The 26,028-nt window shown below is 38.1% G+C and overlaps 1 protein-coding gene across 1 annotated transcript in view; it reads left to right on the forward strand.

Moving 5' to 3' along the window:
- The window catches only part of LOC145984427 (uncharacterized), a 392,057-nt gene that overhangs the window by 316,599 nt on the left and 49,430 nt on the right, over positions 1–26,028 (forward strand). The window contains exon 3 of the mRNA XM_083118090.1: positions 15,648–15,863. Within this exon, the coding sequence (XP_082974216.1) occupies positions 15,648–15,863 (216 nt within the window). The remainder of the gene's footprint in view (positions 1–15,647; positions 15,864–26,028) is intronic.

Raw genomic sequence — 26,028 nt, forward strand, 5'->3', positions numbered from 1 at the left:
AAATCGGTTTATGCTTTAAAGAGCTTTGCCCCCTCCAGATATCAGAAGAAATCGGTGCCTATATTTCTTACCACAGACAATTCTATTTGTCCCGACTTTTGTTATGCCTTACATTGGAGTCTTGAGCACAATGGGTGTACGACCTTGGACGTCTGATGTAAACATCTAGAGAAAGAACATGTGATTTCGATTTTTACAAGAGGCAAAGAAAATATGCCAGAGAGCGAGGCAGACACAAGAGCCAAATATGCTCGAAGAGATTGTGTTATTGCTTTATATTTTCATATTTTACGTTCCTTGTCTACTACTTTTGGCTGATCGTGGCGAAAAGGATGAACAATGGTTGGATGAAATTGAAGAAACGCCCCTCACAAAGAAACACCTATGCCCAGGCTACGATTCCAACCAATACTTTAGATGGCGACTCGATTTTCCAACGTGCTCGGCTACTGACGTGTGTGTATTCTTATTTTATTTTAAGAGCAATGTTAACAATGGTTGAAATATAAGCGACAAATGTATGTTTTAAGTCCAATTTATGCAGATAGATAAGGAGGATCGAATTTATTGCTTTTATTGCTTAATGTGGAATCCAAAACCAGTACTGTAATTCTACTCCGTGCAGGAATCGAAACTGGAATATTCTGTAACGACACTTAGTCCATGAGCCAGACCAGATATCGGTACCACCCAAGGTGGCAAAACTTCAATGGTACTGAAATATCTATTGCACCAATACAAGTAAAATAATATTGTGATAACCTTTCCAAATGAGTAGCTTTTCCATTTCTCTTAGAGGTAACATGTCTTCGCATCTATTGTATCAGTCATGCATCAATTGCGATTATGCAAGTTTACAACTTACACGAAAGAACCATATTCGGTGGAATATTTAACGATGATTTCTTTCAGTTTGTTTTTTCATAAAACTATTTACCCGAAGATTATGTATGTAATAATAATAATAATAATAATAATAATTATTATTATTATTATTATTATTATTATTATTATATAAACTATAACAATGTGTTTGAACTTTTTCTCATCTAAACATTTTGGTAATAATTGTCCTAGGTTCTCATGAGACCTGAAAATGATTAACGTGATAAAACGTGATAAATAGTATAATTTGTATGTGTTGCTGATGAGACATCTGTGATTGAAGTTGGCTCGAGCAAGCAACCTTCAATCAAAGAGGTCCAGCATCGAGTCCATTATCCACTGTTGTGGTGATGGTACAGACAAACTGGTCTCGCACCAGATTATAGACTTGCGGAGAATTGTGCTGAGGTCAGTTGAATTCGGAAACACACACCACTTTTGGAACTTGAAAAATACATCCCTGATGAACAAATTCTGGCAATCCAGTACCACAGAAAGTGTCGCAGTATTTCTACCATGAAGAAACTTCTCCTGTCTAGCTTTGCAAAATAGCAATCCAGGGCCAATTATCCACCTCTTGATAAAGGATCAGAAAAATCAGCTTGACAATGTCCAAGTGGTTCTAGGACTTATGCTGCAGACTACATCTTTTGTCAGAAAGCAAGCAAGTATGCCAAGGGATAAAACATTATAGAACACAGTGTCGGAAAGTGCGATCTGATGAGAAGATAGGGAGTGCAGTTTCTTGTATGTGAAAATAGGAATTCGTATTTTTTCTCAATGACCAATTTGGGCATGGTGGAAATCTTGATAGCCTTGATCCGAACATCTACAGAGGAAGATTGGATGTTACATTTATTACTCATTTGAGCAATGTTACCATGGTGCTTTGCATATGACAGCCCGAATTAGGCGCGCAAGCTCCCACCACTATCCACGTTTGTGTCAGCTGACCATTACATATCCAGATATACACTCTAAATTCACAAGAGGAGTTTTTTTTCAGTTCGACTCTGCTCCACCAACACTTTTGGCCAAACAAAGATACCCAGGGAATAGACTGACTAGAGGGTTCACTTTAAAGGAGAGATCAGTGACCAAATATTACCTTGCACCTTGTCTGAGACAGATGAGAATCGTAATAGATCAAGACAAGTTCAAATTGTCCCGTAGAGATCTACAAAGTCTAAGGATCAGGAAAAATGAAGTCGATGTGTAGTCCCTCATTGATCCCATGGAGACAGCTGACCGAATCCTGTGTCTCCTGATGAAGCTGACCTGATTAGTCTGTACACTGGCAGTATGGCTCTACCAGATGTAGCCAAGGATCTTCTGAGAGCTTTTGAAGTTGGCGAAGAAGCATACCAAACATTCAAGCGAACACTATTTCATGAACATCCACATTCAGTGAAATTTAATGAGAAGAAGGTCAAGCAAAACTTGAAAGACTTTTTCCATTGCCTGCGATAGAATGCAGAAGTGGCTCTGAAGACGGACTGAAACCTCCTCAGCCATAATATGATCCTGGTAGCTGAAAGCAGGAAACTGAATATAAAAAGAGGTTCTGGTCCACTGCCATGAGACCTGGAAAAGACTGATGGTTCCTTTCGAGACCGCATTTGCCAGGAAGCTCGAAATAGAATGTTGTCTTTGCTTAAGCTACTCCAGAACCATGAAGCTCCCACACTGATGGGATGAACCTTGTTTAAAAAATAATGGAAAACAACAAAACCTTTGCACAGCTGGCTGCATTGACTTCGACTAAGGTCCTTCATGAGGGTCCATACAGTGAAAGATTAGATTATATCGTTGATGTCTAAAGCCAGACTTCAGTGAACAATACTGAAAGATTTAACAAGGTTCCATCCACAATGATGCATTCTAGACGGGCACAACAGTCACGCCAGAAACCTTGAAGTTATAGAACGTGCAACGAAGAACCATGTTTCAATCGTGAGCATCCCGCCTCACACCTCCCATAAAACACAGCCTTTTGATAAGACTTTTATGGGCACTCTGAAAACCTATTACAGTGAGTACGTTCGCCAATGGCTGCGGCAATATGACATATCCGAGTTGTCTGGGAAAGCTTACCTGCAGTGCCAGCCAGACTGGCTCTAATGCTGCCAAAGGATTTGCGGAGACCGGAATTTTCTCATGTGACCAGACTGTTTTCGGAGAAAGTGATTTTATCGCTGACACACCTTCCCTCCCTGCTCATTCTACAGCAACATCCCTGTCATCAGATGAGGACAGAAGTCCGAGAGCAAGTGCACGAAACTCAGGACCAGACGGGACTCCGGTCTTGCCCAATGGAAATCGGATTACAACAACTGCTGCGATTGAACATCTGCCATGAAAACCTGATAAGAAAATGCCAAGAGAAAAAGAGGTCCAGAGTTCCTTTAGACATAACTTAACAAGCGGTCCAAGTGAAATTGACCTACGAGAAGCTGGTTGTTCTAAATCATTAGCTCACGTCTCTTCAAACAAATGCGTGTCTCCACAAGATATCATTCCTCTGAAGAGGAAGTCATCCACCAGAGGTCGTAAGCCAGGCTAATCAGCTGTTTTCACATCTTCACCTTATAAAACACACCTCGAAGAATCTTTATCTCAGGGTAAACAGAAGCAGAAGCTGATTTTGACTACAACCAAAACCAGGAAAAAACATAAAGCTGTTCCTACAAAAACATGCAAAAAACGTATTAAGTTAAATGAGGAATCGGATGAAAAATCGAGTGCCTCAACCATTTCTTCAGGGGAGTCGAATTTGGATCTTCCAGTTGGTGAAGAAAAACCTACCGAAGAAGATGCCATGTGTATTTTTTTTGTTGCGGAAACGCATTTCCACGACGTTTGGGGAGAATTGTGGATTAAGTGTCTAACGTGTGAGGAGTGGAGTCACTCTTTGTGTGCCGGATGTGAGAGTGACACTTACATTTGCGATTTTTGCAAGTGAATATGGTTTATGGACCCCTACTTACCATTTTAATTTTATAAAATAATGTTTTTATGTAATAGAAACCTAATGTAACATAAAATAATTGCCAATCGTTTTATTTTTTATTTAAAACATTACTAGTACGCCAGAGGTCCCGGATTCTATGCCAGGCCTGGTCATGGGCGTTCTTTGTGAGTGTCCCTTCATCAATTTCATCATATATCATTCTCATTCTCATCGTCGCGATTAACCAAAAGTAGAAGAAAAGCGACGTAAAATAACTGAGAATACTTTCTAGGCTAACAGAAATCATTTTTACATTTATTCTCGCACATTATATGTATTTGTGATTTTCATTATCATGTCAGAGCTTCACGCTTAGGTAAAAGTGTTTCATTTTTTGTCTAGTTCATAATGTGTGAACCCGGATTCGATACCCGGTGGAGGCACATTTTCGGATCCCACTTTAAACTGTAGGTCTAGTCTCGAGTAGCCTTTCTGTGCATACAGTGAATTTAAAAACTCAATGTGGGAACGGAGATTTTGATTTATGGTAGGATACGAAGAGCACCAGCTGCCTTATTTATTATTTCCATTAACCTAATGACACGAATAAGCGATGTTAATTAAATCCCTGAACAAACAAAATTCAGTGAGGCTACTGTTAAAAGACTAGGACTGAAATAAATCTCCTATATAAATACATTTCACGATATACAAGCTGAGTTGACGTAATAAATTATCTTGGCGATTTCCTTTTTGTAAACAATATGCACACTTTTACTCCCTCAATTAGCCCTATCGACTTCTACAAAGTGATCTGATTGTAAGATGTCTTCCACAAACATATGCAACCTTTCATAATCTATAAATAAGAAGTATGAAAAGTGGCAGGTGAAAGGTCCATCTCCTAGCTCGGTATAAAGTTGAGACTGCCAGGCCGAGCGCAGAGATGAGACGAGTTAGATGAAAGCCCTCTGGCAATCTCAAAGGATTAGCAGGGAGATGAAAGGAAGACTGACAAACACCTTTAATATCCTCGGCTGCAATCATATGATGTGCTTCTTCAATTGCGTGCTGAATTAAGGCCGGTCGAGAATGATTTAATCACGAAAGAGGGTCTTAGCTTGCCTGACTTCAGTTGAAAATGCTCTTGGCCGAGCGAACGGAGTAACAATATCTGCAAATTTTGCTTGTGTAAATAAGAGAGATTTTGAATCCCAAATACTTATTTGTTTTTCGAATAATGTATGGATCTCTACAATAACGTAGTGGCTAATGCTGTTGTCTCGTAATAAGGGGTTCCGGGCTCGATTTCCCGTGGAGACACCGTGCATTGGCTCGAATCTCATTTTAAACTGTAGACTAAGGCTTGATAAGCGTATCTGACAACAAACTATTATTATTATTATTATTATGTGTTGCGTTCTTTCCTGTTATTCAGATCATTCCATTGGTAAAACTACTTGTAACTGTAATACTCGGAGTCTGTTATTTTCAATCCTCTCAAAAAGGAACGATCAGATATGTTTTAGCATTAAATTTGTAATTAATACATGACTTAGATAAGTATACATCATCTTCGAAATTAATAAGTAGTGTCTGACTGATATCAAACGTGGAAAATCTATTAAAGCTTTAACCAATAGCATTTCAGAATAGCCTGTTGCCTAGAGTTGTCGCCTTCTAATCAAGAAGTTGGAATTCTATTTCGCTTGTATGTACTCAGTGATATGGATCTCACTTAAAAATTGGAAAGTGAAGATCGATTAGATTCTTTGAATGAGGTAAAATGTGGTAATTAAAGTTGGTAACATAAAGAAATTGAACAAAGTCGACGATAATGTGGAATCTTTTTGCAAAATATTTTTTTTTCAAATATTTGAACAATGTTCAACTTTTAGATTCTTGACCCTAGATTAATATGCTCGTGTTCAAGATTGCAAAATGGGTGTTTTCCGAGGTCTATATTTTTCATTTAGAAGCACACAACGTCCGTGAAAAATGTGACTCGTTTTCCAAAAACCAGAAATTTTCAAATTTGTAGGATGTACTATGAATAAATAAGTAATTACAACAAACATCCCTTCTATTATCCTCGTGTGATTGAATGTTCTCCACGTTTATACATTGCAGATTCTTTGTGTCATTACAGCAAAAGGGCCTGAGAAGGATTGAGATGAAAATACTTGCTGTTTCGAATGACATCCACATGCATTGTGAGCATTGCTGTTGAAGCCAGATGTTTGAATTACAACCAGGGAAATATCTAGGTCTATTTGACCTACTACCTCAAAATATAAAAAAATATGAGACGTACATGGAAAATAAATAAGGGAAAGCACACGAATATTGTCCCTTTTTTATAATACAAAAAATTCAGTTGAAAAGGCTAAGTGAAAAAATGGAAAACAACACGATTCAGTAGAATATTATATATATTTCTTTTATATGTGGGCTGTATATAAATAATATACAAAATACCTGCAAAAAACGTTTCTTAGAAGTGCTCAAATGCACGAAAGTAAGGAATGGGTTGTCTAATATCGTCCCCTGCAACAATAATGAGAAAAACCTAAGCTAATGGACGTTGGACTGAAAAAAACGCAAACGTTTATCTAGGCACTTTAGCAAACTGAACAGGTGAAGTGAATAGGTGGCGTCTGTCCTCCAGCACAGTCCTCGTGGCACCACTTTTTATAAGTTGAGCATTGCATCTATTTTTGACTATTCCTGCCGGCAGAAAATAAACCATCACAATACAAGCACACGGCATCTTCTTCACTGTCTTCATAATCCTCGTCTTCGTCGTCATCATCCGTGCTTACAAGTTCAGGTTCTTCCTCATATTCCGATGACGAACTTAGATATTTGATGTTTTTCTTTCTGTTCTTTCTTCAGGCCTATTTCTTTCTTGCGAACTGCTTCCACGGCTCGAACCGTAGCTTCTTTATCCCACTGTTTTCTTCGTTTTGTAGGACCAGGAGGCATCTGAAACGATGAAAGCGCAATGTAACAGGGAACCTAATATCGTCCCGAGGACGGTATTTAGCACACATAGGGGGAAGATATTCGGATCCATCTTATAAGCACTATGGTACGAGAAATGACTAATCAAATACATTTAACTCTACTTTACGACCTCTATTTTGATGTACTAGATTAAGGTAAAGTGAAACACCTACCTTTCTGTGGTGCGGTGGTAATGAATACAGCACTCCTAAACTTTTGGAAACAGGAAAACACTTATTTTCCACAACACAATCACTAGCGTGTACACAACAACCTTTGTTCTCTCACTGCATACTAAACAGGTCACGTTCAAATAGTTCTGCCTGTTTTCCGTACTTGGCAGCACGTTACAACGCCAATACCATGGGGGACGGTGTTGGAGAATTATCTCTAGAAACTAACCACGATATATCTTTTTATATATTCTTGTATTCGCTAATAACAGAACTTTTCTCTTGCTCATTTTGCTATGCATTTGTTTTTATATAACCAATTGTTTATCTTGTGTATATCCAGTGCTTTAAGAAACCTGCACTCCCATTGGTCAGTTAATATCGGGTGCGGTGCCTAGTTGCCGCCATCTTTGCGTGGAAGCTTACTTCCGCCAGTGTTCGTGTAGAAGTCACTCCGGCAACAGCCGAAAGTCACCGTGTTGCGGATATTCATCAAAAACGTAAGCCTAACGTGGCTACGTTTCATTCAGCATATCAGTGAAGTGCAGTGATATGTAGTTCAGTTTCACAGGAACATTACAGTGCTGATATCATTCAGTGACTAGTGACGTGTTATTGTAAAACCGGCTTCCAATTTCCTATATAAACAGTTTACTGAGGTAGGAGTGCAGGACAGTGTAATTACGTGTCATGTGTACATATTTATTATTAATATAACGTTATAGTTGTAGTAAGTGCCTTCATTTTCTTTACACCTTAAGAAGATCGCGGTGAACTCAGCTCTCTGGTGATACAATCCATTCCAGGGAGACAATCAGGGTCCTACCGGGCAGCAAACGCAAACAATCGGGTTCTTTCCCTTATATGTAGGACTCGGAATTCTATGACGTCATATTAATAGCCTAGCCTGTTTTTTTTTCATTCCCGTATTAATTAAAGCACGTTTCTAGCTTTTGACGCTGGTTGTATTGGTCATACAATTGAATATATTTTTTTTTACCATACTTTATCTTTCTCATATTTTGACCAAAACATGGCATGAGAGCGTATATGAACATATCTTTTGAACATATCACCACATATTGTTCATAAATGCCTGCTTGCTTGTGCCCGTAATGCAGTAGAGGTTTTCTTCATTTTTTAAGAAGCTGTTTGTACACGATTCCACATTAAGGAAAGTGATATCAGAGCACACGTTAGGTTTCTCCTCGAATCCGAGGTTAACGTCCAAGTATTGTTGTTTAGAGCTGGCTCTAGATAAAGTCTTTGAAGACAGACTGTTGACCAATCAGGGCACGTGCTATGAAAATCGATTATAGAAAACAGTATCAAGGCACATTATTCTATGTATTTGTATTTTGTGGTGAACTTGGTTGTGAGAAAGTAAAGGAGAAGCGGTAGAACATTCTTGTCCAGTAGCGCAGGAACGGGGCTGAAGGGGGGTACAGGGGTACATTGTACTTACCTAAATTTTTGGAGAGGGTGCAGTGCCCTCCAAAATTCTTAGATCCAAGTACCCCCTTGTAGCCACCTCCAATAGTTGGACAAACGCAAGGTGCTGCTGTTAAAAGAACATATTTTCGAATAGCTCAACACACAAAATTTATATTGTTTATAAACATGGTCTTACTTTCGCGAAACATATTTTACTCGGCAATTTTTTTATGGCTAAGGAAGAGACAAAAGGGAGGGAGAAAATAACTTGTACAGCTGCCGGGGACATTAATGGGATGTAAAGATTAAATGTCAGTGGATTGATTGATTGATTGAATTGTTGTTTTAAGTCCACTTTATGCACAGAAAGGCTAATCGGGACTGGACAGTTTTAAGTGGGATCCGAACCACTATATGCCACCACCGGGCATCGAACCCGAGACCCCTTGATTACAAGGCGAGGACGAAATGTCAGTGGAATTCGTACAACCTTGAAGCGTACTCTGTGAAGTTTTCTAAACTGTGACACACACACACACACAAGTTACATCGCAATTTTAAATTAAAGGATACTCCATAATGAAGCTTTTTACAATTTAATTCACTGCTAAAACCAATATTATTTTCTATAAAATCCCCATATAATTTTACCATACACTTTGCTTCTTTTTTGTCGAATTTACATGTCACGTTCATGTTTTCGGAACACATTTTCGTTCCTAACCAGAACTACATAGACCTCCGTACCCATCTGACAAATTATGATGCCTATTCAAGAGGGAATCAGGTTACATTGCATGTACAACGGAATCTATTACATTGCCTGATTGATACTAATGACTTCCATTACAGAGGATAATGGCCAAATATGGTACTTACTAGCAATTTTCATCCAGATAATTATTGATTATTAGGTCTATTGCAGATACCATACCGAAAGAGAATAGAAGATTCGGTTATAACATTCAGTTGCATGATAACATTTTTTAAAGGCAGGTATCGTTTAACTATGCAAGGTGGTATATGTGGGTGAACATATTGTTAAACGCATAGCTAAAACATCTGAGAACGTACTTAAAATATTCAAAGCGGAGGCTAAAAAAAAAGGGAAGAGAACAAACTCAAATATAGCGTTATTTAATTTAGTTACCTAAAACTAAAGCTGACTAACTCCGAAAGTATTATGCAATATTGATTCAAATGTGGTTCTAAATGTGCGCCATACCATGAAGTCGGTGCGGAGCGCGCGCAGTGTTGTCTGTGGTTCCACGAAATATATTCCGTAGATACCGTTCAACGGCATTTAAGAACTACGCATCAGAAAGTTTCGCCTGAAGCAAAGACTGACAACTCTCTATGACCTGACAAAATGGATCACGGATGCAGTGTTACAAGTGGATGCGGCCATGCTTACGCGAATGTGGGATGAAGTTTCATACCGGTGCGATTTTTGCCGAGTGACAAAAGGGAGCTATATCGAATTTATGTAGATTTTAATGCAGTAAATAAATTATGTAAATATACCGGGCGTTCCGTTCAAATCTCCTTAATTTCAATTAATCGTAGAAATGAAAGTATGAATGATAGAGCAATGAAATTTCAGAGAATTGAAGAAAGACTCATACATTTTATTTTCCACACACTAATACACCTCCACATGCGCCCCATTGGTAGCACGGACAATATCCAGTCCGTATTCAACTTCTTGCCATGTTCTCTCCAACATGTCCCCTGTTACTGTTTCAATCGTATCACGTATGCGAGTTCGTAACTCTGGGATGTTATTCACTGGAGTCGCAAACACACGAATTGCCTAGATGCCTGGCGGATGGATTTACGCGGGCTTCCCTGAAACCCCTCTCGAATCTCTTCCACATTTTCCTCCGACACACGATGGCGAGCTCCACCATATTGTTTTAGGACACTGTCGGTCCTAAACTACAGCCTAAGCCTAATTGATTTAGCACCAGGTGCAACTCCTCCATACACTCGTCTGAAATTTCGTTGCGTTGCAATCACAGATTTTGTTTCAGCATACCACACCACTGCCTGCGTTGTTGAACAGTCGCCATTTTTATTTATGCAACCGTGGCGCTGCGTAGTGAGCAAACGGACAACTTCATATCATGAAAACAAAACTTGAAGATCTGGCCTTTCATTTGGTGTTACATTTATTTCACAATTCATCGTATTTCCTTCAAAGAAATTAATTGAAATTATGGACATTTGAACGGAACACTCTGTATTATACAAATGGTATGATTTAACTTTAGTTTTAGGTAACTAATTATGAACTAACTAGTTTGTGTGTGTGTGTGTGTGTGTGTGTGTGTGTGTGTTAGAGTGTAAACAGCAGTGAATCGCAAGGTAGGAGAAGTATCTGACCATGCTTTCACTCGTCATTAGCCTCGTTAACTTGCAGTGACTTGATTCCACTATAAACTATAGTTCCAGTTCTCCGATTTGCTTCGCTAAGCATAACATGCAAGACTTTTAAAATTTCTTAATTGCATTAATCTGAGCTATTCCAAGTAGTTATTTGTATTTTCATATTTCACGTCGGTTTTCTACCTTCTTTAAAAAAAATCGAGGATGTGGGTTAATGTTGATAGAAAAAAATGATGAGTAAAGTGATGCAACCTACTTCCACCGGGAATCGAATCCGAGACGCTTTGATAGAAGGCAGAGCCGCTGTTAAGGGTGTGCGACGCGTGCTACCTCACAGGGACTCGCGTTTCTGAAATATTTCTATTGCAACGTTATTGCATTTTCTTATTCACATTCATTTCATGTGCAAACGCGAGCACATTACAACAAGAGAAAGAAAAGAAAAGGCCATAGGCTAGTGATACAGCTCCATTTGTAATCAGCTTAGTACTATATGAAAAGGAAACCGAAGTTTCAAACGGGTACCACACGCCAGCTGCGAAAAAGATGTTTTGAAAGGAACATTTACGCCGTTCCTAACACACTTGAAAATCTTGTTTGGGACTCCAACCTAATACCGAGTGCTGTCACTCATAATCTCTATTGTTGGAGAGAGTACAGCACAGGGCACAGCACCGTCGAGGGACACCAAATTTGAGGGTGTTCCTCCTTCCACTTTCTTGTTAAACCGAGAAAAGATAACGAGAGAATAGACCGTGGCAGGAACACTTGTCCCAGTAACCATATTCCGTATGAAGATGGGGAATCCTCCTGGTTTCTACAGACCCGCTCTGGTTGCTAATTTTTAGCTAGGGGGTGGACTTTGAATGTAATTTACATTAATATTCCGATGCTTCAGAGGAGTGGACTGAAATCCTCCCCTCGAAACTTTCCCAAAACAATACCCTCTCTCCAGATTTTTGCTATAAAGTTATTTGACGTAAAACTTGATTTCGATGATGTGATTGACGACTTTGTAATCTATAAGAAAGGTGAAAGAAAAATTCCGCACGATAGGGGAGCTAGATTATTTTCTCTTAATTGTATCTGTGTTCTCTAAAGGAATTTTCATACACCATACCATCCCATATGAAATGTTCTCACTTCAAAATTCCAATATGTAAAGATCAGCGCTCGAAGTTGAAAAAAATAAGGCGGGGGTGGTGGTAGCTGAGGGGATGCTTTCCATAAAATCTCCTAGCTAGGTAATTCTGTATTCCTGCAGAGAGTATTGGTAAAAGTTTTAAGTAACACACAAACTTTTATGTGCATGGTTACGTGGAAGGTGACTACGTGGAATATGCGTTCAAGAAAAACTCGTGGACTTTGAGTACAGCAAAAGTGAAGAGGGGAAAATTGTAGTTTCATGGAATTTGTGCACATAGCAAATACGATATCATGGAGAATTATGTTTTCAAATCTACCCATAGTGTCGCTGGGAAACACCGACGAACTTTCACAGTATGTAGAGGACATCAATGTGAACGAGTTTATTTAATTAAGTTTTATTCGTTGAGGTCTCATTTCGTCTCTACGCACCCTCAAGAAACAACATTCTCCCTCCTGCATGGTTTCCGCCATGCATCACATTCATGATTGTCACTATCATTTTCTATCTATCGGAAAACGACAAAATATTTAGTACACGACAGACACCCTCAGGATATGAACACCTCTAAATAAAATGTAACGGTATCTACGATAATGTAGAGTAATAATAATTGAGTGTTGCAGTTTAACCCGTGTAATTAATACGAGTAGAAGCTTAGCGTGTGATGTCTCATGCACAAACTTCTCAGCGTGCAATTTGCTATTTTCGTAATCATGTTTTAAATTAGTCTGCCTCAATGTCATGGCTACAGCTCTTAGACGTAGCTGATTTATTTTGCAAATGATAATTTAAAATCTTAATGACATCAATATTGGATATTTATTATATTTGATCATTCACTATATGTGAAAAGCTGCGTGAAATGCTGGTGTGTGGCTCAGAAAATCTAATGTACATTTTTAACAACTTAATAATATACTGCTTTACTTACGAAAAATAACGTTGAATACACTAGCAAATAGAATTTGAGCGAATGAAGTAATTACTGGATGAATAGGTTACCAACCGAAAATAAATACTTTTTTACAACTGCAAGTCCATTCCTTAATGTTTCTTTCGAGTGACATCGGCCGGCTGATGTGGATCACTGTGAGTTTTGCAAAATCAACAGCTTGTTCCACACCCACGAAGATGTGGCATCTAAAATATTTGGTTTTATCCACATACATCCACTCAATAATGTGCAGGAGGGACGTGGTTTCAAACCTCCACCCCCTTCATATTCCTTGCCTACAGGTGTAAGAAAAGTATAATGTAAACAGCTGATTCTACTGTTTTGTAATGAAAACGTTCTCAAACTTCAAATCACTTAACTTACAAAAATATAGTTCGATTATTTCCAACTTCGTAGACAATGTATCTTGAACGTATCCAAGTCTTCTTCTTCTACCTGTCAAAGGATTCGGTTATCTTGGTCGCACCATTGAAAATAACAAAACCTGCGACAGCATCGGTTCATTTTTTACATGTTGACTCTTCGACATCCAAGCTATCAAGTCATTATGAACCAAAAACTCATTATCGCTGACACTCCAAGAAAAAACTGTGACTTCTTTGGGAGAAGTCTTGCGACGTTGCGAGGGATCCGTAGCCTTAGAAAATCCTGCCTTTTCCGACATCCTGGCCTTTGTTTCTTCCTCAATTTGCTCCCTTACAGGTGACCGTTAAAATGTGGGATTTAACCTATATGGGCCTTTAGACATCCGGTGCACCTTTTGGATGCGGTCGCAAAGCGATAAGGTTGCTAAGGGGGAAAGTCCACCGATTTCTTCATCTTCATTTAGCTCTTCTTGTGTTCGAGTTCTTTAAACAGTTGAGATAGATTCTTCGTGTGGTACCGTACTGGTTAGAGAAGATGGCTCTAAATCTTCATCACTGAATGCCAGTTTAGAGAATGGCCATATCCCGTGTTTTGCAAATGCCGATATAATATTCTGTGCTTCATAAATATTATGAATCATGAATAGTGATGTTTTTTACAGGATTAGCAGTCATCCAGTCGTTTTTGCCTCGTAGTTTTACCTTAAAAGTTTTCATACATCTAGTGGTTGGAGTCGATTCATGCAATGAAGGGGAAAACATACTAGAACTATTCCATTCTCTTTTGCAAACAGAATACCATCAAGAGTTTAATGGCTTCCACTAGTAAAATAATTATCTTCTTTGCTACACCTAGTACGCTTCTTACCATGTTCAAAAAACTTTTGTGAACATAACCTCTGTTATCCATGAACTACGTAGACTGTTGACCAAATGCAGGCTGCCTGTAGACGTACCAAGCAAGTTCCTCTTTCTGCGGAGATTGCCTGTCAAACATGCAGAGCACCAAGCTGGGCGACAACGTTTGGGGCCTTCACAAATGTCGAAACAACTGTCCACAGTGTTCACAGTAAAGTTCCCGGATTGAAGAAATATCAAACAACGGATTGAAGAGTTTTCTAAAAAAACTCCACTTTTGTTGAAAGCAGTAGTAGCTCTCAATATACTTTTACTATGTTTTCTTCTTCTTGTTTTTCTTTTTCAGGTTTTTGGAATGCAATTTCTTGACTGAGAAATTCTCAGTGTAGATTTTTTTCTGCTATCTAGGACTTTTAACAGCCTTCATCTTTGAAAATGATGCCCTAGTCACATTGAAGAAAGTACTAGGGAAGTTGCATAGAGTGTAATATTATGAGACAGTCCTCACTCTCACGTCTGTTGAACAGGTGCCTTGTTATATGCAGTTCCATGTTCTTTGTGGTTTTGAAGCATCTGGGATGAGTGTACTTGCGAGAAATTCCGAGAAATTGTAAGCACTCAGGTCTGCTAGGTGGATAAGAAGGAGAGTGTGCGAGCAATTCTATAACTTCGTCTTGATCCTCTTAAAAGAAGAGTGCTTGTGAATAAGTATGAGGGATCATAGATACTTGGAACACTGTAGAGGAGATTGGAGGATTCTACGATATTGCTATAAAATACGCGTAAAAAGTTCGCTTAAGAATGTCGGCCTAAGGCCGTCAGTTTCCACTTTCATCTAACAACCGTAAAAATGACACCTGTAATTTTTTATTATTATCTATCTTTATGGAAGATAAAATATTCAAATTTAAATTTGAAGATATATACGTAATATATAAACATCTTGGAGTGTGTATCTGTGTTTATTACACCAAGCAGTTAATGTCGCCATGCTTACTTCTCATTCTAGCCACAGCACAAAGAAGTAATGAGATATGCGCCTGTGCTTACGAAAAAAGGTTGCGAGTTTCGTTTTTGTAAATTAACAGGGAGACTGTTAAATTTAACGGTGAAAGTTCGAACAAGTGCAAAACCTTACAATTCTTTGAATTTGGATTATCAGTTCACTATTTAATATTCTCAGACTTTGAACACACCCATCGGGAAAGAAACAGAATTAATAGGAAATTTGCAGAAAACTCTAGTTTGAGCGCAAAGATCTTCAATGAGAAGCAATATTTTCAGAGCTTCGTAAACTTATATATTTTACAAGAATAATTACAATATGTTAAGTACTTTTTCGAAAATATTAATGCATTTTTTTATTTTAACATTGTTATCTATTCCACCACGTTTTATACTTTTATCATTTATACTGGAAGTCTGAATTTTTACTTGAACATTGTAAATGGAGTAGCATACATGTTCCTTCTTTGTTTTTCAGCAAGTGAAGTCTACTGGGTAGGTGGACAGCTAAGTGACAAACACTGGACTTGGGTCACCTCTCTGGAGACAATACCATTGGAGTTCTATCGGCTGCAGAATGGAAGCAAAAAGTGTTTACAGTTTAAAGTGGACAATGGCGGCGTTGGCGGATTGAGGAACTTCTCGTTGGAGGCGGCCTTCTGCAACGAGACAGCCAGCTACATGTGCGATTTTGGTAATGTAAAAACAACATATTTTTCCATTAGTATTTTTTCAACTCTTTCTCTCTCTTCTGGCTTGTGCTGACGAATATCTTTTGCACTTCGTTTTTCAAAATAGTTTTATAAAAATCATGTTCTTCAAAGTTACAGCACCTCATATACAATGTCACTGATTATCTTTTTTAAAAGGCGGAAGGGAATAATATATTTGTTGTTGTTTTTCACTGTGATAAATATGAAATATGAACGAGAACATTTTATTGTGGTTTTCATTGGGAGTGTGTGTTGGGGGGAGGGGGGAAGGTGTTGGTTTGTGTGTATGTGTGAATTTAAATGAACGCAATCTCTCAATGAAACACACACAATATTTATTGCCATTATCATCTTCCTATTTTGCTTACTATAATTAAGTGTGAAGAGAAAAATAAAATTATAAGTGGAATATCGTTTCTAGAGGATTCAACAATGGAAGAAAATTAATATTACTCATATTATTTCCATGTGTCAGATCACATATTTTTTTAGTTCATGCCACATTATTTTCCGACACATTCATTTATTTCCTTCCTTCTCTTAACCTTGCAGATATCGATCTGGTTGTACAATTCTTGCCACACGCGCTGAATTTAAGGTTTACATGGTAGCTAAGTTCGTCGGGACATAACCAGCATCTTTCACATACGTCTGGAGGACAAGCATACCAAGGTGTGAATTTGTGACCAACAATATTTTCACTTCTAATACACCACTGAGTATGCACGTTAAACTGGATTGTTTAATACATACGAACCTTAAGTACGCACAGTGGAATATTCACGCCTTAATGTCTACTTAAATTGATTGATTTGGTGTTTTAAGTCCACTTTATGCACAGTAAAGCTAATCGGGACTGGACCTACAGTTTAGAGTGGAATCCAAATCACTATGTGCCTCCACCGTGTATCGAACCCGGGACCCCTTGATTAGAAGGCGACGACGCTACCACTGCGCCATGAGGCAGTATGCTTCTACGAATGTATAGATACAACACTGTTCGAGTTGATGCGAGTTTATTTACATAATGTGCAAGCATCTCAAGACTACATAAATGTATAGTTTGTTATATAAACTCGCTGAAAGAAAAACATTGTCTCTTATCACTTGGCCAGTTTGACGGATACCCATTCAACCAAACTAATAATGAACTAAATTGGTCTCTTGCCTTTTTAAAGATAATCAAAAGAACAATGATTCACTGTTAAATCACTTCTCCACGTAATATGGAAGAGAAAGTAAATGAACTAAATATAATTATGTAAGTGAGTGCAAGTTCGGAGCTTAAAAACCGTATGGAATGTACTTAGTCTTCTCCTCCATATCGTGGTTGCTCGGACACCTTAATAATGTGTCTACCAAAAGGAAACACCACTTCCTCTTCCTGTGTCAGAATCCAAAATGCGCAGCCTGAAGGGCTGCGAGGTTGCACAGAGGCTTTGTTATTATGTCATGGAGTAACTGATTTTATTGACCTCTAGTGGCAATAATAAACATGATTCCATCAAACTGCCACAAATGATAGGGAGATAAACAAAATGACGGCTCCGCGCGGACTGCGGTCCATATGAGCCAGGTTGTTGCATTGTCCTCATTCAACTGAGGTACGAGCTATTCGGTCAAATTAGAAAAGTTAATTTAGTAACTTTTTCTCCACAATGAAGAAATAACACATATATTTTTTCTCTCCCAAAGCACAAAAACAAATTCACTTTGGGGGAGTCCCGCTGAAGTTCGACACTTTAACATACATTTTTCTAATAACAATAGAATATCAAATAGCTGATATTTTATATTGTGTAAGCTTTACCAGAAAAGTGAAACGTAGAATTTCCTGAACTTTGTTTGAAATATTTCGTCATCAACATTAGGTTCTGAATTTCAATGCAGAATAACTTCCACGACGGCGGTCAGGTGTCAGACCCTGAAGAAGAGCTCTAAGGTGAGGCTTTATTTGAAGTTCCCTCCGCAAAAAACAAGCCACGCTGTTGTTTGTGACATTCACAGCTTCCTTGCATCTACAGGAACCGACAATTTCTGGCTCCGCTCGTACATTTCCTGTACACGTTCCACAACTTCCTCTGAATCCGAGGCTCGGCCACGGTCTTTCCCTTAGCACAAACAACCTGATTCCAAGCATCGGAGCATCGTCGAATAGAATTCTGTGAGGGTATCTGCTCATGACACTTTGCAAGAAATAGCCTTTGAATTACCCTGACTGACTTGATTTCGTGAAATTCAGGAACACAAAAAGCATTTCAACTGTCAGTAGCCCACGACTTGCGAGAATTGCCTCCTGGCAGGAACAAACGCAAACAGGAGATTGAACTAACTTCATCATGAATAAAATTTAGACAGTTTCGAAATGCATTGGAGCAGAAATTATAATTGCTTCAGTCATTGCTTTAAGTCCACTTTATGCACAGGAAGGCTAATCGAGACTGGATCTACAGTTTAAAGTGGGATCCGAACCACCGTGCAATGTGCCTCCACCGGGTATCGAATCCGGGACCCCTTGATTACAAGGCGACGACGTTACTACTACTCCATCGGGGAGGCCCTTATAGTTTGGTGAATTACACCTTAAGAAAAAAGGTCAAATCTACCAATCATTTATAAAAGCGGTGTGTGTGTGTGAGAGTGGGTGTAATGTTCTGTTTTGCTGTTTAAGGTATCTGTCCCAGGAATCTGGGGAGCAAGTCTGCGTATATCGGTAAAGAAGGGGAGACTGCGAGTTTGCGGAGCGAAGCAGTACACGCTTCTATACAGGCCGGTCGCCATTCCCCTCTTACGAGTTTATTGGCCGAGTCCTCTGGAGCCGCAACTCTCGCAGAGACTTGTTTTCGTTAGTTCGCTCCAGAGATACCCGGGATAGAGTGTAGTGGGTGACTTGGCTTCATGGTATTGCTTTCGGCGGCTATGTATTAAGTGCCTGCAACCCAAATTACATGCTCGGAAAGGACGCTGACGTGTACATTTTGAGAAGGTTGATTGATTGATTGATTTGGTGTATTTTACTTCGCATTTCTGCCCCTTTGGCTAATCGCGAAGATGAGGATGATACGATGAAATGGGTGAAGGGACACTCTCAAACACCTATGCCCACCCTTGGCGTCGCAGAGCGCTTTACTATCCACTCCGCCACAGAGGCCGGCAAATTTTGAGAAGGGTTACACCACAGATATAATGCGTTTATCTGTGGTTAGTCAGGCAACCAGTACCTTATCATTGGGTTTTGGCTCTCGAGGCTGAACCATTCCTTCTGAACCTGTACATTCATAATTTCACTAGACAATCACTCACAAAATTAAAATAGATTCTAGAATTACGTAAGTAAAAGTAATATAATTTACTGTATATTTTTCTCATAATATAATATTTATGAATATAATAATTCGAAACAAATACGTACAGAATGGATAATATACAGATTGAACCTAAGGAACAACAATAGAATGAGGGATTCACAGTTCATAGTAGATTTGTTAAAAGTACATCAAATTAATTTCACTAGAAATATAGGTTTATATATGTTTTTACTTTCTATGTTTCTAAGATAATAATAATTGTATGACTACTGTTGTTATCAACTCAATTTTTTCTCGATCTGGGAAGGATATCGACAACAAAATAGTTTGTTATGTAATTTTTAAATAGACACCCTGAAGGTTAAATTGCATTACATGAACAATATGTAAAAAAAAACCTAAGGAAACGAAATAACGAGCTTGTCTTTTTCAACACGAACCCAATACAAAATATTTTGTAAATTTCAAGTATGCAAGTAAGAAGGAGCTAAAAAAATTCTACGGAAGAGAGAAGTCTGATCATTGAGACGATCTGTCCTATCAGAATTTCTTCTGCTTAGGTTATTTTAAAGTTTAGTCAGAGGCGCAAAATATTATAACATATTATGTATTTATATTGGGAACATACCAACTGGAAGTGAAATGTTTACTGGAATTGTTAAAAAAAAGAAGAAACATGTCTTTGTGTTATTGGTTTCATAAAAAATAAAATATAATTAAAAATTCATTTTTTCATTGTTTGAAAGTCTCAAATTCTTATTTTTCTCTACATGTGTTGTTGATCTACAACATTCAAAAATGTAATCGAGTAAAGAAAATATGAGGCTTGTAAGCTGTTTACGTCTAAAGTGACATTTTTGGACATTATGCAGCGAACATACCTTACACTAGATTTTAAAATACTTGAAAAGTACTCAAGAGTCCTATTTAATGAATACTGTTTGCAAACAGTATTTTTATAAAAACAAAACCAGCAGCTTTAAGGGATATCATAAAGCGCTAGAACACCCTATCTCAAGAGAAGAACCTTATGCATAGAAGCAACCCATTTACGTTTTGAAAGTGTACTTTTTTTTACCAAAATTGTGACTGCATAAAAAATTGAAGCAAAATATTTCTCTTAAAAAGAATAATAAGGTTTGCCAGCAGTCGTCTCTTTTCGATTAGAATCCTTAGAGACTGTAACTTGTGTCATTTGATTTTATAACACAAACTATTATATTTCAATTAATTAGATTCGTATTCACCATCAATTGATTGATTGAGTTGGTGTTTTAAGTCCACTTTATGCATAGTAAGGCTAATCGGGACTGGACCTACAGTATAAAGTGGGATTCGAACCACTATGTATCATCAATTGAAAATTCGCAATAAGAACGTCTAATCGCTGACGTTCCCATGATACACATCGCGTTGCTATGGAATTGCTCGATAATATTAGTGGAAAGGTCGTTTCCTGTTTTTGCTCTACAAATTGAAATTGCACGATATATGATGGAACGAAGCATCAATAACAGGTGTCAAAATAGATTTCAACATTTGTATTTACTTTGCACATTTTGAACTGCAAACATGACTGCGCCAAGGAATAAAAATAACAATACGCGTTCGTAACTCGCTTTGCCCTGCTACGTGTTCTCGGTTGTCTACAAGCTTTAAATTCAGATGAATGGCGGGTGCGAGATCTTCCATTTGGGAAGACTACAATATGTGTGAGATGGAAACTGATTCGATACCTGAGAGTTATGGAAGTTTTCTGCTTGTTGGCTAGTCGAAACATTTCTGGGGATATTCTCCAAAGTTAATGAATGGGAACATAGGAGCAAGCATTTTCTTCACGCACCCTATGTGCCGTCATATCTCTTTGCTTCCACCCGGTTAACGGAAGTCTGGAAAATACGATATTGCATAACAGACAAAGGCAGAAAAATGTTTTAATTCGGACTGGATCTACAGTTTAATGTTACATTCGAACTACTGAATATGCCTAAGGTACCTTCACCAAAGGTGGCCATAGTTAAGCTTTGACATTTTTTTATAATTTTGTGGTGAGAGATACGTTCCTAATAGTTTGTATGTGAAACATTGGAAGCAGTGGTAACATGCAAAACATGGAACCGTGTTACAAAATGTAATAATAACTACGTCATTTTTTTGTGAAAAATGGCTGCAAGTGGGCCACCTTGGTCACAGGGGTACCAACGGTGACCCACTATTAAAATTATTTTTGCTAGTCATGTATATGGGTTTCGAAAACAAAAAACACTGTGTTAAACAATAGGATATGTATTATTAGAAAGAAAATACACCTGTTGCTAATGGTTATACAACATATGAAATGATTGTAATGTTTGGAAAAAATTATGAAGTTTAGTCCGAGTCCTGACAGAAGCTGCACACTAATGCGGGTATTTTGTCTTGAACGGTGAGTCCTTCACACTCCTCATGTACGTATCGGCGGCATTGTGTACATAATCGCATGTCAAGCATTCTGTCGGTCTTGCACAAATGGCCATTGTGGGCCACCTTCGGGCCAGTTGCATGACATGACATTATTGCATAACAGTGACTATAAATACTATGATACGTTTAACTGAGTATCATCGTCTAAAAGATATGTTCATACACTGACAAACAATGTGCAATGTGTGTACTATGCCTTGCATTTAATGTGTTTAAATTTCAATTTTCTACTCACCTCCGTCTTACACAGCAGCCACAAAAAATGTATCACTCAAAACAATAACGTCTGCAAAATGGCTCCTGTGCACGCAAACAGCTTGGTTTTTGGTAGTGTGCACCAGAGTGAGACTGCATTCAATAAACTGCTGCCATCTTCCGACTAAATTTGGTACGAACGCAGATATCGTGGGGTGGGCCACCTTTGGCACATGGACCACCTTTGATGAAGGTACCTTATACCCGGAATCGAACCGAGGATCCCACAAGCCTCAACCACTACTCGATCGGGGTGGTCTAAGAAATGTCACATTCCAAATACGTCTTCACTATTGGTGCTGGTCTACACAACCAGGAAAAGTGAACATGCTCATGGGACATTAAAAAAATAATAACACTCAGACTCAGACAAGAACTCGAACTTGCAACCTACGGTTAGCGAGAATATCTGATAATATGATAATAATTCTTCACATTAGTCGCTAAGGGTGTCACAAAGAAACTAGAACCGTCGTCCGCGGAAGATTGGTTATTGTACGCTACGAAGTCAGAAGTTCCATGTTAGAATCCTGGCCAGTTTTGGATGTATCATTGTGCTTGTCGCAACGTCTATCGGTTCATGCTAATCGTGACGAATAACAAAAAAGTAGAAATGCAACACAAAATAAAGAAGTCAGAAAAACTGGGTTGTCATTCTCATAAATCTCGTCTCTAATCGGCAATGAAAATTGGTCAGATTTAGAAATATCTAGATAAATTTGTCAACATTGAGGTCACACACAGTAACATTCAGACTGAGAACAGAGTTAGATGCTTTAAAGTTCTTTTTTTTGGCTAACACACCATACTTCGTTGGCAAACGAACCATATTTTGATATTTTCTACAGTTGTTATAAAACTTGAAAACATTTTAATTGCAATACAGCCATAATTCCAAACACATGACGGGCCTCCCCCATAGTGCAGTGGTAGCGTCGTTGCCTTGTAATCAAGGGGTCCCGAGTTCGATACCTGGTGGAGGCACAAGTGGTTCGGATCCAACTTTAAACTGTAGGTCCAGTCCCGATTAGCCTTACTGTGAATAAAGTGGACTAAAACACCAAAGCAATCAAATCAATCCAAACACATGACGCTACATGCTAGACTTCGACTTACTGCAGCAGAACACACTTAAGCAACTGCACATGAATGAGCGTCCGCAGGGAAGATCAAGGGGGTCACTTCAACCTTTGTCTGTGTTTCCTTCATGTTTTCTATCCCATTTTCTTCTATATTCTCTCTTTCTCTATCAAACTTCTGCTATCTCTCTTCCAAGTACGGTGCAAGACTGAACTTGAAGCAAACATCCTTCGAGAATGGTCTCGCAGTTGCGTCTTGAAGCCTTGGACTGGAAGCAAAAACAAAATATTTTCAATTGCACTTCGACTGCAGAGCATGATACGATCAGTAGATAAAACTACGAACACGTGTTCTTTCCCGCGTTATAAACACATGTTTTTCACAATACAAATAACATAGAAGTTTAAAAAGTTATTTTACTTACATTTCCACACACTAGAAGAACTACACCCAACATGTGGCTGACTTTCTACTCCCATGGTTTCAAACAAGTGAACAAAAAGCAAACAAGTAAATAAATCTGCAATGTGGCGTACTTCATACTGCGGGTTCGATTGCTCATTTAATTGGCTCTTTTTAGAACTGCGCTAGGTGACATCACTTCCGACAAGATCGTATTGCAAGCCTGCTTTTTGGACCTTTCGGACACACCCCATGTCACATTTTTATGACAGTTGGTTTTGTTTCTTTATTTATCTTATTCTTCCTTTTTTCTTCTCTCTACCTCCTTTCCGTATGTATCCCTCTTTCTTTATCTGTTGCTCTGTTCTTTTGTTTAACTCCTTTTGATTCCAACTTGCGCTCATTATAGATTTCTTCATGTCCTCTCTCTTCCGCAAAACCTTTCTCTCAATAAGAATGCATCAGTGCCACTTAAGGACACAACTTATCGATTTTGACTCCCCTCAGGCTCTTTTGAAAAATTTTCTGTGGGTACTCCTGTGAACGTTTCCACTCATTGCGCTTAACTTAATAAAATTACATATTTGTTAGTATTACGTTGTAGAGAAAATTAGGTACAACTCAAATAAAAACACTTCGAGAACTGATGCCATTTCTTCATTAGCGATTGCTAACGTGAACAATTAAATGATATGTAGCTGAACTTATGTATTGTAGCAAAACATATTTTACTTCATAACTACGTACTAGAGCCAAAAGGTTTACTAAAACTTTTTGTTCCTCCTCTCCATTATTATTATTTTTATTATTTGCAAGTTTCATAAGTTCGTGGGGCATGTAATATTAAGTGGTGCAAATTGAGAGAACAACACTGGTATATTTTGTAATGTTTATTACAACTGTGGCCCAAATTACTGCGAAAAAGTACTGAATAGGACATTTTAGATGTATGGACGTATACTTCTTACAATTGATGCCTTGAGTTTTCAAGTTTGTGTGCCGGATTTCTATTGGTTTTAGTCCTGTGGTTGTTTCTCAATCACACTATTTACACGTATTGGGATGTATCAGTGAGATCCAATTTTCTCATCAGAGTAACGAAATACAAACAGGTGACCTGTGCCTATGTGGTCATGCTGCTAAAATGTGATGTATTTTTTTTCCTATGAACGCTTACCCAAGTTTTAAAATACTTATTCAAATATATTTTGAAATTTTATCAAAGAATCTATTTAGCTTTGACAGTAAATTGGTCTCATAATATTTAATTATGGGCTAGGACCTTCGACTTCCCTGGTGACACCTGCCCCTGTATGCCGCTCTCCAGTTATTAAAAATCGAATTACTTACAGAAGGGGAATCATATTATTTATTAATTTCACGAGCGTACTGATTGCAACTGTATAAAGGGTTTCCAGATTTGAGATGACCTTCGAAGTGAATGCAGCCTTTGCAAGGAAGCTAACAGAAGCTTGTCGTTGAAATGGAAAACAAAAATCAATTGTTTTATACAGAGGTTTAAGAGAGAAAAAAGAAACTTTGCGTCCCTGTGCTTTGCATCAATTACTTTTACGTTATTATTAAATCTCATAGTTTTATTTTCATTTTATACCAATTTTGGGTTATGGTTTTAGAAAATGAAACAGAAAGATAGGCATTTCCATTTGATTGTTATTCAAGAAAGTGGAATTGTAGAAATTTTATTGTAAATGTGTTGTTAAAATCCATCGAATTACACAACTTCCTTAACCATACTGTTGTTTACGGAAACAACCGAATGCAACCTTTGTTTAAAAAAAAATGCTGCTATGAGACCGGTCAATTTGCGTTATGCTCACTGTACCATATGGACATTAAAACGATAATTTACACGTCTAAGATAAATCTAGATCGCGACAGGAAATACATTAAACAGAAAATACTATGGGTGATCTGTTTGTGATTATAGTAACCATAACCACGTTAGTATAAAACTACATGAGTCGTGAATCATCTTAAAAAGATACACCCCGTTTTGTGTGACGGACTCGAACAGTCTAAAGGAGACACATCCGCTTTAATTGTAATGAGCAAAGGAACGAAACAAACTAAACGTCTTATCCAATTGAGCAAATCAAACTTAGTCTTTGATTCTTGAAACGATACACAATAATGTAGTAGTTCCTGAAAATGCTATCTGCTGTGCCGTGAAATAGAATCCAGGGGAAGCTGGATTTGGCACCTTTCGCTTCTTCACTTGGAGAGGCCTCGGTGACAACCGACACCGCTTGATCGATTTCCTTCACAGTCTGAGGACGATCTCGTAAATCAATCAAGGAGCAGAGTTTCTGGTGAAAGAATTCCTTAGCAGTCTGTTGGTCTACACGAGGAATAATATGTTTTCGGAGGCTTATCCGGATGACTTTTTAATCGGATACCTTTGAAGATATTCGAAAATAATATTATGGCCACTCCGTGACCTTAATTTCTTAGAAAAATTGAATATTTCATCGTATTTTCTCTCAATATACATGCATATCATTAGGAGAATCATTTCTTTTACACGTACGAACTGTTGTGCTCTGAGTTAACAATTAAAATATACAGCAATTTTGATACTCTCGAGATCCCTGTTTGTTTTAAAGGGTAGAAAGTTGAC

This window comes from Lepisma saccharinum, chromosome 2, assembly GCF_977018435.1.
Source record: "Lepisma saccharinum chromosome 2, izLepSacc3.1, whole genome shotgun sequence".
Lineage (NCBI taxonomy): Eukaryota > Metazoa > Arthropoda > Insecta > Zygentoma > Lepismatidae > Lepisma > Lepisma saccharinum.